General features: G+C 40.6%; 1 protein-coding gene across 2 annotated transcripts in view; it reads right to left on the bottom strand.

Moving 5' to 3' along the window:
• Positions 1-1,261: 1,261 nt before the first annotated feature.
• Positions 1,262-14,222, bottom strand: part of SRPX (sushi repeat containing protein X-linked) — a 38,685-nt gene continuing 25,724 nt past the window's right edge. For both annotated transcript variants that reach the window (XM_057411833.1, XM_057411834.1), the window contains 7 exons: positions 13,976-14,152; positions 8,776-8,902; positions 6,762-6,883; positions 5,916-6,095; positions 5,344-5,477; positions 4,340-4,461; positions 1,262-1,818 (listed from right to left, as the gene is read on the bottom strand). In XM_057411833.1, coding sequence (XP_057267816.1) covers positions 1,638-1,818; positions 4,340-4,461; positions 5,344-5,477; positions 5,916-6,095; positions 6,762-6,883; positions 8,776-8,902; positions 13,976-14,152 — 1,043 coding nt within the window. In that variant the 3' untranslated portion in view covers positions 1,262-1,637. The remainder of the gene's footprint in view (positions 1,819-4,339; positions 4,462-5,343; positions 5,478-5,915; positions 6,096-6,761; positions 6,884-8,775; positions 8,903-13,975; positions 14,153-14,222) is intronic.

Here is a 14,222-nt window from a genome sequence, read left to right as displayed (position 1 = left end):
GCAGGCTGATTTGACCCCAAAACAGAGATGGCCCATGATGTTTTTCACTGTTGCTCACAAAAATGTACAACGGACAACAGCAGAAACCTCTTGTTACTAATCAAGAACAGCTTTTCTTAATCACAAGATTTTAATAGCTGTTCTGTGTAGAACTATAACTAGTAATCCAATCACTTGTGCACTCTCCTCCACTTAATTCTATTTCCTGTAACAGCCTAGTGATTGCAATGGCTTTCCTGATTGCAGCAATTGCAAAGCCCTGCTCCTGTTCACCCAGCCATGAAAGATGACTGGATGCACTGAATCTCTACTGAAAGCAAAAAGGAGCAGCAGCAGATTGGAATTGCAGTAGTACAGTAGAAAAATCAGACCCATCAGAGCTTTCTTATTTCTCTTTCATTTTCTTTCTTTCCTTTCTCTTCCTTTCCTTTCTCCCTTTTCCTCTTCTCTTCCCTTCCATTCCCTTCTTTCTCTTCCTTTCCTTCCCTTGAGGAGAAAGGAAAAAGGAGGATTGCTTTAAAGATGATGATAAACTGATCTTCTACTCACACCAGAGTGTAAAACTGAAAAAAATCTACCTTACAGTGAAAGACAAACAAACATTTGGCCAAAACAAAACAAGGCTGTGCTCTTGATTGGGAAAACTGTTGGCTATCATAAAACAACAGAAAACCCTTTTCCTTTTTTGGTTGCCTCCTAACTCTTTTCATTAAGCAGGGAACATTTTCATAAGTGATGACTTACAAAGAAGTATTTTCACAGATCTGAAAATGATAAATCCTTGATGAAGTTTTTCTGAGAGTATTGTTTCCCTGCCATCAAATCAACAGCCCAGTCTCTCCAAGATGAAGAGGGAATGAAATCTGCTACTCCAAGTCCACTGGACATGAAAAGCTAGAAGCATACCAGCTAAGAGGGTATTTTTCTATCAAGCATTATAGTACGTGGCCTTTCTTAATTACTGTCCATCTTCTACCTGCTTACTGTTCCTTTATCATACTCCTCTTGGTAATGGCTTCCATACTGCTGCTACCAGCTGTCTTCTCCTCTCTGCTCCTGAAAACAGGTACTTGGTGTTGGCTTCAGCTGCTGCTCTGTGTCTGTGATCGTCCATATTATTAGCAGGACTGAAAGACACTGCTGGGTTGCTTTTACATATTCAGTCTGAGGCTAATGTCTCTGTTGTAATGGTTTGCGCAGAGGAATTTAATCACAGAATTATTAATCAGCTTTAGTCAGCAAGAGGAATTTTAGAAAACTATGTGTTTGCAAAACAATATTTTATTAATAAAAAGACTTACAAACAGTAAGAAAGAAACCCTAATTTTACACTGGATGAAAAATCCAAAATAAACTCCCAGAACATGCCTCAGTTCTTCACTCTCTGTACGAGAAATTCCAATGATAGCAATCCTACGTACACATTTATCTCAAGATGGCTGAAAGTACAAAAAAAGCACCATGAAAGCACCATGTATACTTCTGTGCAGAGTAGCTACACAGCCAGACCGACTTAACACACACAAAAAACCATTACGTCAGTGATTAAAAAAGCCATGCTTTGTGTAGCACCAAAAAGAGAATTATGTTGACTTAAAAAAAAATTCACTGAAAACTGCAAGCCCTATAACCCTGAATTAGGGACACGACTGGCCAATTTCTGCTTGCAGCTTCATCTCTTCTTTTCTCAGAGGAAAATTGTCAATAAGTGCAAATAGCTCAGCTGGGGTTGCTGGGAAAGGATAGCGTTCCTTGTCCATTCCATGCTTGTCCATCACTACAATGCTGAAACTGTAATGGGGGATCCTTAACAGCAGCCTGCAAAATAAGGAACTTGTTAAAGCCCATCATCTACTGCCTAGGCGCTTCAAACTAGAAAGTGGCAGAACAAGCCTGTTGGAACTCAGCAGAAGGTGGCAGGGTTGGTCAACAGGGACTATACAGGCTCTGCTTTGTTCAGCTGTAAGAACAAGGAATCAGCTAGGGTGGGTTCCTGCACTAGGAGAGCCTTAGACATGTGGTCAGTCAATGGCACTGCTGTGGGTAAAATAAATTCAGCCAGCTGTGAAAGAATGGTTTCAGGACAGGGAAAAGAGGTGCAAAGTATCAAAACTGACCTTCCTTTGCCTTCTAACATGTTTGAGTGCTCTATGTGACATGTTTTTGCAATTAGGAAACTTGGCTATTAAATTCAAACTAAAATGAAATTTGAACCTAAGCTATGATGACAGGAAACTACATTCCTCTTGTGCCTCATCCCACTTAAAAATATTACCCTTTATAAATCTTAATGCTAATGTTCCAAGGTACCAAGTTTTAACTAGGGTACCTGTGTTCATTAGTTTACTGAATGCAAATTCTGGACAGTATCTTTATTCAAGATGTTTAAGCATGTGTTTCATTTTGATTTAAGTGCCTTCCAGAACTGGAATGCTGCAATTCACACATTGCAGTAACAGAGGAAAAAAAAATCAAATGGAGATCTAACTTTCACTGAGTGCAGGGCAGGTCATTCTATACCGGTTTCTGAAATGTAGCTCCATTAAAGGTTGTGGGAGGCAAGGAATGAGGTATTACCAGAGCTTATCATTTTCTACAGAGGCACAAGAAAGCCATTTCAACTTTAGTTAGTGGATGAAGCAGCTTGCCAGCTCTGGGAATATAAAGACAAGTCTCTCCTTCTCCCTCGTCTCAGCTGTGGAGAAACAAAGACTACTCCCCACCTGTAGAGACCTGCAATCCAACACCATCTTTCCTGTGCTGAAAAGCCTTTTATGACAGATGGGATAGAGTTAATTTTCTTCCTAGGAGCTGGTACAGTGCTGTTTTTTTTTGATTTAGTGCGAGAACAGGGTTGATAACACACCAGGGTTTTTTGTTGTTGCTAGGTAGTGCTTACTTTAATCAAAGACTTTTCAGTCTCTCATGCTCTGCCAGTGAGGAGGGAGCACAGCCAGGACAGCTGACCTGAACTAGCCAGAGGGATATTCCATACCATAGAACACCATGCTCAGTTTAGAAACTGGGGGGTGTTGTCTGAGAGCCACCAATCACTGTCTGAGGATGGGCTCAGCATCAGTCAGCGGGTAGTAAACAAACTGAATTTCTTGGGTTTTATTCCTCTGTTATCATTATTATATTTTACCTTATGTCAATTATTAACCTGTTCTTATTTCAACCCCATGGGTTTTACCTTTCTCTGATTCCCCTTCCCATCACACTTGGGGTGTGGGGAGGGAGTGAACAAATAACTGCTGTGGGGTACTTAGGTGCTGGCTGGGGTTAAAGCATTATAACTTTCTTGAATAAAAAAGCTCTTTGTGCTCTCTTTTACCTTTTATAGAGAAAAATTTTTTTTTTTTTTGCAATCCAAGAAATAGCCTGATTTGGAATGGGTTTTAATTGGGGACAGTGAAAAATGCAGACATTTCTTCAGGCATATCACAACAGATGTTGCCTAAAATACCCCCGGCCTTTTTTTCCTAAACAACTACCTTTTTCCATGCCTATGAGGCTTTCACTTTTGGCTCTGGTCATTCTCCTGGCTCTAGGAAATGCTGGCTGGCACTTGAATCCTTCCCTTTCAAGTGAAAATCAATCCCCTGCCAGTCTAAAACCAAGTCAAAACAGTTTAGGCACATCAGTAAAACTGCTGATGTTGTAGTCAGGCTGAGAAGGCTGAGATAATTTCCCCTTTGAAATATTTCCTATATAATTTCTACTTGTGGGACTTCAAAGAGCAACCACTGCTTTCCCTTCTGGCCTGGCCACAACCCCCAGCAGCACTGCAGAGATGATGGGCTGTCACTGCCATTTGGGGCTGCACTGGCAGCTGTGCCAAGGCTGTCCTTGCATAGTGGCTGTAGCCAGTCAGGACTGCATCAGACCAACTCCAGCACAAATGCAGACACGGTTGAACTTTCTTCAGTGGCAGCACCCAAAAATCATAAACCTCTAACATGATCACAAGGGTTCACAGAAGGTTAACATAATTCAGAAATCCACTCTGAGCAAACAGGCAAGGAGGACATGGCATTTGAAAGAGTGGCATAGACATCAGCTTGTTTCACGTTTAAATGGCTGTGACCCATTTAAATGTGAAACAAGCTGACATCTATACTCTTAATTTCATAAATACCAAATGCCCATGAGTTTGCAGTAGCTATTACATAGAGAGCAAATTAATCCTAAAACTTACTCATCAACATCTACCTTCCAGTGTCTAGCTATGTATATTAGAGGAGAATATATATATTTAGAAAGCAAGATGCAGAGAATCAAAAGCAATACATCTCACATGCTAAGGTGCAAACACAATGGTAGTGAGAGCTTACTTTACCTGAGTTGCAGGGCAAGTGATGGGGGCAGCAGCTTTACACCTATTCTTCCTATCTGTGCTGGGAAGATACCAACCAATTCAACTACAGTAACATGTCGGAGGTCTAACCCACACTGTGCCGGCTGGAAGGGTTAAAAGAAGAAAGAGTTGTCAGTTATCAGTGAGAGAACGGGGCTCTTTTGAGCCTGAGTTTGAAAAGTCTCTGATTCACACTGTAAAGAAGTAGAGCCTCGTGACTCCAGGCAATGTTAAATAACAGATTCTTCACTACTCTTAGAAGTATAAATTTGTCTTTGTAATCACATGACAAGATGCCAGGGTATTAAGCATTGAGCCAGTCAGTAATCTGGCAATCAAAGCAAGGTATGTGAAATTGAAGTTGACTGTGAAAGTTTTCTTTCTGGCCAACTTGTTTGACCCCTGTCAAGCAGTGGGCAAAGTACTATAGTCATTAAATTTACTATCTTAAACTGTTTCATTTTGATCAATATATTGAATTTTCTTGCTAAGTTAACCCAGCAGTGTGAATTATTTCTGTTCTAAGTCTCCGCTCCTTTGTTTGCTGGTGCACTGCTTATTTCTGAAGCTATTCACACTTCCTTGCATTGTAGTTACAAAGTTTGCATGAACTGCAACCACTGAAGTGCTGGAGGGTTTGGGTTCTTTTCAACTTCTTTAGGACTCGAGTTAGGGTATGATTACTAAGCATAAATTAATATTAAATTAATTTGGGGAGGATGGATGAGGGCCAGAACTGCCTGCGATTCAGCAACTGGTCAGAGGTAGCACAATCTAGTAGAGAGCTGAATTAGAGGCTGGAGAGTTGGTTCAACTCAAACCCATGAAACGTGGTTCTGGATTAATTACTGCTTCAGCCAGATCCTGTAGTGGCTACAATATCATAGCTGACTTTTGTGGGCTTATATTAAACAGCAGAGCTTATCTTGTTGTCTTTCTTTAGAAAATAAAAATACTTTCAATCCCAGCCCTGAAATCTGTTTTACCTGCAGCATTCCCAACTGCAACCTGTAGAAGAAGTTGGCTGCAGTAGGAGTTGAAATAATTAGCAGTCTTCGCTTCTCATAAAATTGATCGAGAAGTGCTGCTGCTGTCCTCACATTCACATTAAGATTCATGGCTAGAATGAAAATTAAAAGTTACACAGCATACTGAAAACAGGTCTGCTTCTAAAAGCACATTTATATAGCAGAAGCACAAGAACAGGAAATAATAATAAAGACGAGATGAGTGAAATACTGGCCTCATTAAAGCCAGTAATTTTATCTTAAACTGTTCTGGTTTGCAAGATGGATTGACTTCAGAATGTGAAGTTTTGAAGAGAGCTTTGATCTAAAACACACTATCAGTTCTGAGTTATCATCATCATCCTAGGGAGGAGCAGCCAATGGCGGCAAAGGTTTCAGCTGTAAGTGCAAATTGGCCGAGGAGATAAAGATCTTTAAGTTTCTTACCTCCAAGGCAATAAAGTTTGCAGCTGCATTGCACCCCACACCCCCTTCACAAATTCTCACTGCCAGAAAGAACCATTGCTCTGGTTAAATAGTAGAATACTCACGTGCACAGCTTGGCTCCACTCCTGACCACCCCAAATTGTACTGGCATACTCTAGCTGGGCTTCCTTGCAGCTCATAGCCACCGGTGCAGGAGAACTCACATGTAGCACCATAGTTATTTCCATCACCTGAACACTTGATGTAGCCATTGTCTGGGGCATTTAATTTCACACAGCGCCTGACTTCAAGCAAGAGGGCAAAGAAAACACAAGGGGACAAGGCATGAATCACCCCGTTTGTTACTAGGGTAGCATGGCCAGTGGAATACCAATATAGGAGATATTTTTCTGTGTGCTTTCTATGTTATTAGTCATGTACTTAAAAACTCCAAACAACCAACCAACCCCATCTTAATTTACATGTAAACTAAAATGATACAGATGTATAGGTAACTGTGGTATCATGATGACAAAAGGTCATGGAGCACAAAAGAGAGCTGAAGCTGAAACCTACAGGTTTCATCTCTGAATATTCACCTTCAGGTTTGAAGATCTGGACTTGTGGAAGGGCAGCCCTGCTTGATGAATGTGAGTCACAGCTGAAAAAACTCCTTTGCATACTTGTTTCAGCAGCTCACAAGCTAAATATCAGGAGGGAAGGGGTGCAGAGCTGGAGGCAGGACAGATCAATGAAGCTCTTCTCCGATGTGTGGAGTGCAGGCTGTCCACCCTGCCGCAGGCCTGGCCCCCAGGGTCTTGAGCAAGATGGAATTCGCCCTTTCAGCATCAACATAGTTTATATACGCATACATTTGCAGACAAATAGAGAAATAAGGACATTTCTTAAATTGCCTACTAAGCCAGATGCAACTCAGTGACTGTGTTTATAGGGTAAAACATCATTCTTACCTCTGACTTTAACAAGAAATTTGCAAGTGCCTTTATTTTCAGCTCTGTCAAACACAGTATATTGGATTTTGTGGTCGCCTTCTGGAAAATGGGACCCTGGTGGCAAGCCTTTCAATATAACACTAAAACAGGAGATAAAACAGGACAAATATTTATAAAATAGTTGGTATTTTCTTACTGACAATGGTGTAAAGATTGGCTGGCTGTGCTGCATGACTGAAGACTGACAGTAAGCAAAGGACAAACCTTTAGTTTTGTTACCAAGAGCCCACCCTGAAGTCACATGCCAAAGTCCCACCCTGCAGAGTGGGCTCACTTCCTGTAAAGCAATTCATAAGGTAGCCAAACATCTCACCATGCCCAAAGGAACTCAAGTTTCCTTTTCCTTAAATACGAAAAGGTTGGTCCTCCCACGTTTCATATCATGAAAAAACCCACTGTCAGGGCTTCAGTGTAACTCAGAGCTGGCAGAATGTAAGTAAATTTCCAGCCTCTTAGAATAGGGATATGCCCTATCTGGCTGCTCCTTGTGACTCCTCATATGTACACAAATGGAATACAAAGTGAGATTTACTGTCACAGCAGAAGGGCATGGGGATCCACAGCAGCATTTTCACCTGGACCTTGTTCTTATCCTGCAAACACAGCAGGAGAATTCAAACACATTAAATGTATCCTCACTATTGAAGCATGAGGTTGAGCAGTGTTCCGTGTAATGGAAAAGGTTATGTACTCACAGGACTGCAAGACCCAGTGATTTAAGGGAAGCACTGCATAATCGGTAAACATCACAGTTCAGCAAATTTTTATAAAAAATAGGGATGTGATTTGTGGAAAAGCTTCCACGGATCAATAGCTGGCCTCTTTTGGGCTGGGAACAGTTACTCATATGACAAAAACCTATGTGGAATAATAACCACCTTTTGTTTTTTTCTGCCTGCCAGACATTACATCAAAAAGACTTTAAAATTTCTTTATGCTGACACTTTTCAAAGTTTTTATTTTATCAGGCTTTTTTTTTAATACTTTTAAATGCCATAGAATTATAACATCAAACCTTAACAGCAATCTTGTTTTTAACTGTGCAATGAATTCTTCTTTCTGATATTATTTAATTATAGCAATAAAAAGGCAATGTCACTGTGTCTTTCAACAGCTTTATTACACTCACATAAAACTGTAAACATCTTTAAGCTTAAAACTTAGAGCTTTTAAGCTTAACTGGTCCACTACTGTACTGTTAAAAGATGTAACTTGCTTACTGAATAAAGTAGACTTTCTATACGCTTACCATTCCAATAATCTAAATAAACTGACATAAATCCTGCATGATAATGACAGGAAAATTAGACGGTGAACCTTCACAAGTACACCTTGCTTTTCTGGAAAAGGGGATTGTGAAACCAGAAACATTGTCAAGGAAATTCTGAAGAAAGTGTTAAGTTTAAATCCAATGCTTGAAGCTACTGGAGTTTCAAACAAGAAGCATTACTTTAAAGGTGACTGCAGTTTGCTGGGACAGCAGTAACCAGCACTACCTCATGAAGAAGCCTAAAGAATATCGCAGATACTATTTTGTGACACAATTCACCTTAGTTTGTTTTATAAGACAGTCAAAATGGCTTCTGCTGCTGTCTCTCTTCATTCTTATGTATAAAAAGGTAACTTGCTGTAAGAAAACTTTTTTGTTTATAAGACCCACAAAGCAGCTCTGGAAAATTTCACAGGTGCAGTCAAAATGCTATTGTTGATTATTTCATCAGCTCTAAAGCAACCACAATAATCTTCTACCCTTCACATAGAAGCCCATAATGATTCACCTCCAAGCTGTCAACTTTTTCTTTTCCAGTTAAACATGCAGTTCTTTACAGGCCACTGACATGTGACAGCTATAAGAAAGCATCTTGGGTGAATCAGTGGAAAGGAAACCTGGCCACCTTCATCAGCTGAATTGCTAACCAGGACCCCAGGGATAAAAAGGGAAAAATACAAACATCTACAGAGTTGCACCTACTCTGTCAGAATCCCATCAGCAGTGTCCCGTCCCTCAGGGGTGTCCCAGAACACTCTGGCTGTCAACTTGTTGGGCTCTGCAGTTTTTTCCTTCACACTTGGGCACTGGATTCTTGGAGGTTCAGTATCTGTTGAAATACAAGGCACAGAAATGGGTACTTGTGAATCTGTCACAACTATGCATTTTCTTCACAGCTCTTGACCTGCTGTCAGAGTAAACCAGTACCACCTTCATCTGGCCTCCTCAACACTGGAGCTGTCCCAGCCAAGGCATATGGAGCCTGTACTTCTCACTTCATAAGAGTAAGAAATTACAATAAGCAATGCCTTGCAATGTAGAAAACTAAAAGTAGTTATTGTAAATTTCTTTACACAGTCCCCAGCTTTGAACTAAGGAAGGATGCCCAGCATTGTACTCAAGGAACCTGGATGTTCTGCTTTTCCTCTCTTTGTTCATCTGTGTGGTAGACCTTTTAGGTATAACTCCCATGGAGTCACATACCAGCTTTAAAAATGAGCAAAGAGACAGGACTGCTCTTTACTTGCAAATAGAAAGCAATAGAAAACTCTTACACACATGCTAATTTCTGTGGGATTTCTTTTGGTGTATAAGCAATGAAAAAATACATCTCTCTTCCTGTAGTACTGGGAGGATTACTGATTTCTTTGTAGATCCTCCTGGAAGGTGAAGCTAGCAAGAGAGGGTTCTTACTGCAGGGAGTGAAGCAATAAAAAAAACCCAGCAGAATCCTCTAAGCAGCATTTAAAGCTTCCTGTACTTTACATCCTTCACTAAAGATACATAAGGCACTTAGTTCTTCCTTATGTATTCTATATCACTCAGTTTATTCACTCCTTCCTTTATCTGCTATGTATGCGGATGGACAGGATTTTAAAGCATCCACTTCAGCTGTAGGTAGCACTTTGTCTCCTTCCCTCATGTGTCTTATTCACTCCGTTACATTTAGGGTACCTTCCCACTACATGTGAAAACCTCCTCACACTAGAGTCAGCATGTGCCCTGCCCTACTCTACAAGACTACCACTGGTATCAATACCTCCTCAGTGTAGCTGAATTAGGATAAGAAATAACTCAAAGGCTGCTTCTGGCTCTGGTTAGTTTACTGTGGCAACAGCTCACTACTGGGCTATGGACAGTATACATTAAGTAAACTTAATGCTGGAATAAAAGACAGAACAGCATTTAAGGGCCCAGTGTTTTAAACGATTAACCAGAAAGCTCATTACACTATTTAGTGCAGCAAAAGCCGGTTGGTATAAACCAGCTTGGACTTGCACATCACAGAGACAAACAATACAGTTACTGTGGGAACCTACTCACCAAGCACCCAGCAGCCAGGCAGCCTTTTGAGCTGGACTTAAAAATTCCAGGAAAGGATATTCTCTCTGGTCATTTCAACTGCCTCTTCGCATTCAACAGGCACTAAATGAACCCCACCAGAATAACTCTGCTTTGAAATGGACCAAGAGGAAGCAGCTGTCTACCAAAAAGGCTCTTTATCTGCAGTGGCCACTGGGATGTGTTAAACCAAACAGCACTCGAGTCTTTTTGCTTGTGCCTTGTACAAAAGTGCAGCTGATCTATGGTACATTAACCCCTGTGGCCACAGCTTGGCAGAAGAAGACAGGTCTTAACAAAAACCAACCCATATAAATGCAGAGAAGGCAACCACAGAACATCCAAGCAAATACACAAGTGATGAAATTTAAACACACACCCCCCCCCCCCCCCCCCCAAACCCTTCAATAAAACGTATGATGTGAGCAAAGTACCTACCTGCAGGCTAGAAACCTAAACAAAACAAACCCTAGCAGAAGAACCCACAAGACTGCTGACTGCTGGGGAGGCTTTATCAGGATGAACAAATCATCCTGTAAGTGACAGACTGTCGGACTTTCCCACTTAATAACTATTTCTGGCCAAAGTTGGAGCCAGGACATGCTGCAAGGTATCTGACCCCATACAGCTAGTCTTACTACAGTGTCACTGCTGAAAGACCAATGAAAAGCCAGGCGGATTTACTTAAGCTGTTTAGCAGGGCTATGTATTACACAGGTGAAATCCCGCCTGCAAGGTTTAATTCATGGGCAGGAAAACTGAGTTTTCATAAACAATGTGGTGCTGTTCAGCCACATTCTTGTAGACTGTCACTTTTCTTGGCTACTCAGCAACAGCAAATGGTGCTCTGGCTCCTCATAGGAAGGTGTCATTGCAGACATGGCATCAGGAGGCCAGCACTGGAATACTAAATTTTAAAGCAGCCTTTTGAACCATGTGGAGAAAAAAGCTAAGTTTTCAAATGGGTTTTAGATTTATATTTTTTTTTAAATCATACTTCTGGGACTGGCCACATTTACCATTTCCATAAAATTTAAAGAGCTTGTTAACTGCCTTTCTCATGGTTTGTGAATTTGGGAAGACAAGAAGAAAGAAACAGAGATGTACTGAATGCCCCCTGCTTGCTTATTCAGAAGTCTTATGGGATAGGTAAATGGTTTGCTGCTGCATAAACGTGCTGTTATTACTTATTGCTGATGACATTAAACAATGGCTGGGAGTTAATTCAAAACATTAGTCTATGTAAAAAGCATAAAGAGATGAAGAGACTGGAAATCATAAAAGGCAGAATGAAAAAGATTTTCCTGCTCTCCCCACCACCCTCCACAAGGCATTGCTCTGTATTTCGAAACATCCATTATCAGGGCCTGTATAATTAATGACTCAGAGTGCAAAGCTTGTTTCAGACATTCATAGTTGGAAGCTGTTTGTTAACGACCTATCAATACAGTCTTAGGATGTGACAAAAGGATGACTTAGCATGGTGACAACTATTTACCACAATCTGTATCATACAATCAGCAGGACTATGAAACCTTCATAGAAGAGCGTGACATTTTTCAATCCTCTAGACAAAAATATCCATTTCTATGTTACAGTGCATTAAGGTTATAATGGAAATATTATTCAAATGAGTATTGGCATTTTTAGCTTACTGATAAAAAGCAGCTGTACATTGATCTTTATTAAACAAAGTTATTTCAGCAACATGAAGGATATCATTCTTCTTATAGGAGGGGGACAGGGAACATACGGTCTGCTTTGTTAGGACAGAACACTCACCGTCTGTAAGAGCTTCCATAAAGTGACTGCTAAAACATACCTAATTTTCTTTCATTAAAAAAAGAAAAATTAAATCTGTTTACCCCCTTTTAATGAATACCTCGCCCAGCAATGATGTTTGCCTTATGCCTTTCGTATACGGATCTTCACCATTGCACTGTGAACCCCACAGTTTTGTGAAAAATACTAAGCAGTGCAACTGTAGTACAAAAAGGTAGAGGAAAGCACCTTGTTTATAAGAGGGTTATGAATTCAGGTCTACAGTAATTTTTCCATACTTGATGCCAATAGCTGTGCTGTCCTCAGGCTACTTCCTTACCTATGTCATGAACTTTATGAGCCCGTGCCTGTGATTACACCTAACATCCCTACTGTGCAACTAATTGCTTATATGCTAAAGTAAGAAATACTTTGTATTTCACCTTAATTTTACTTGTCAGCTGGAAGTGAGCTGTTCAGCCAGTTGTCCCCTGGCCACTAGTAAGCTTTCGTAGGCTGCAGTTCACTGATGAGTTTTCTATAACTACAAATTACATACAGTAAGGGACATGTATTCAATTGGAAACTGCATTGATAACCTTATTAAACAGTTTGCTAACTGCGTAACTCACTATTTGCATAAAGATACTGTGTGCATCCAAGGTTATAAGGTGTCTTCTCCATCCTATGTGGTATTACCAGAACTTAAATAATAGTATTACTTTTACTGGGTTACTTGGGACTTGCAATCATACCCTGTGCAACAGCTATCCAACATTTTTGGAATCAAAAAAATGTTGTAGCACTAACTTAACTTCTTTTATTATTTTTTTTTTGCTTAAGACATACTTGCTTACTCTACTCTGCAAGAAAGCATCCTCTGTAATAAGCACCCTGTTGCTGCAAACAGATGAGATTCTGGAAGTGCCAGGAAATACAGAGGACAACATTTTATCATTCCCAAATTTAAAAGGGTTTGTTTTTCTTCCTCTGCCCACACCACTGAGAAGGACAAGGTTTGTTTTTGTAAATAAGAAACAAGAGCCCACACAAACAGTCTAGACCTAAGCAGCAGGCTCATTTCTACATTTGTACAACACCAAATAACTGGGAACCTGAAAAAATTCTATGAACATCAGGCCACAGTGGAGAGAGTCCAAAGCCATTTGCTAATGTAGACTGAGCCACAGGAATTCTTAGGAAAACCAAGTTATCATACACCGAAAACACTGAGCACAAATACTCAACCACCCACAAGCTTAAATTACTGGAAGCCAATTCAGATAGCCAAAAAATACTTTCCTTTGTGGGTGGCTGCTGAAGCTTTTATCAGAGACTTCCTAGAAACAAGAGCAGAAGCTGAGACTTCACTATCTATCTGTTGAAATCTCATTAGTAGTAAGGACAGTTAAATCTCAGTATTTGTTTATCTTGCTTTTCATTTATGTATATAAAAACTATTCCAGCCAAGGTTCCCAGGAGACAGCTTACTATGCAATGTAACTAATGTGAACTAGGCTGAAATGTAGTTTAGCTCACTGTAATCATGCTGGTAGCTACAATCCATTTGTATTCCCTGGATATATTTGGGGACCATGATCCCAAGAAAGAAAAGCAACACGTCAGACAAAGGGTTTAGCTTCAAACCTGTTTTATCATTAAGCTACACAAAGCATGACAGGCTCCAGAACAGAGAACATACTAGAACAGCAGCACAGCAATTATGGATTCCCAACCCAGGAGTCACCCAGGAGATCAGTGAAAGTCAGTGAAAGCTGTTACAAGCATTGTAAGGCACTGACCGTTTACACCAGCCTCATCTTCGTTGAAGTGATAATGCTTAGACTGATAGCTTGTGTATAAGGAAGTCAGTCTGCCACTTGGGACTAAAAGTATTAAGTAGCAGACAGTATGCTGTATCCCTTGGAAACTTTCCTCTGCTTCCTCAAAAGCAAGAGTTTCTTTTTCTCCCCAGGAGCCTGATAAAAAAAGCATTTTGGAATTTATTTGGAGGACTTCGGCACCAGCAGGACCCTCAAGATGCTGACTTTCTGGGATGAAATCCCATCATTCTACTTACCAACACAGGATGCTGGCCGGCCACTCCAAACTTTGTTGTCCATGCACGTTACTATACGGTCGCCTTTCAGCTGGTATCCTGGTGAACAGTAGTACTCACACCTCGAGTCAAAGTAGGCACCATCTAAGCACTTGAAGCCCCCATTGGTGGGCATGGACAGTGTGGGGCAGCGCTTTTCTGGAACAGAAAACAAGGACTTCTAGAAACCTGTTATCTCCCCTTTAGAGTAATGTGAATGTGGGATATT

This window comes from Pezoporus wallicus, unplaced genomic scaffold (genome assembly GCF_028554395.1).
Source record: "Pezoporus wallicus isolate ANWC-B61680 ecotype Strahan unplaced genomic scaffold, APGP_CSIRO_Pwel_v1 contig_1438, whole genome shotgun sequence".
NCBI lineage: Eukaryota > Metazoa > Chordata > Aves > Psittaciformes > Psittacidae > Pezoporus > Pezoporus wallicus.
This window is presented reverse-complemented; position numbering and strand designations above follow the sequence as displayed.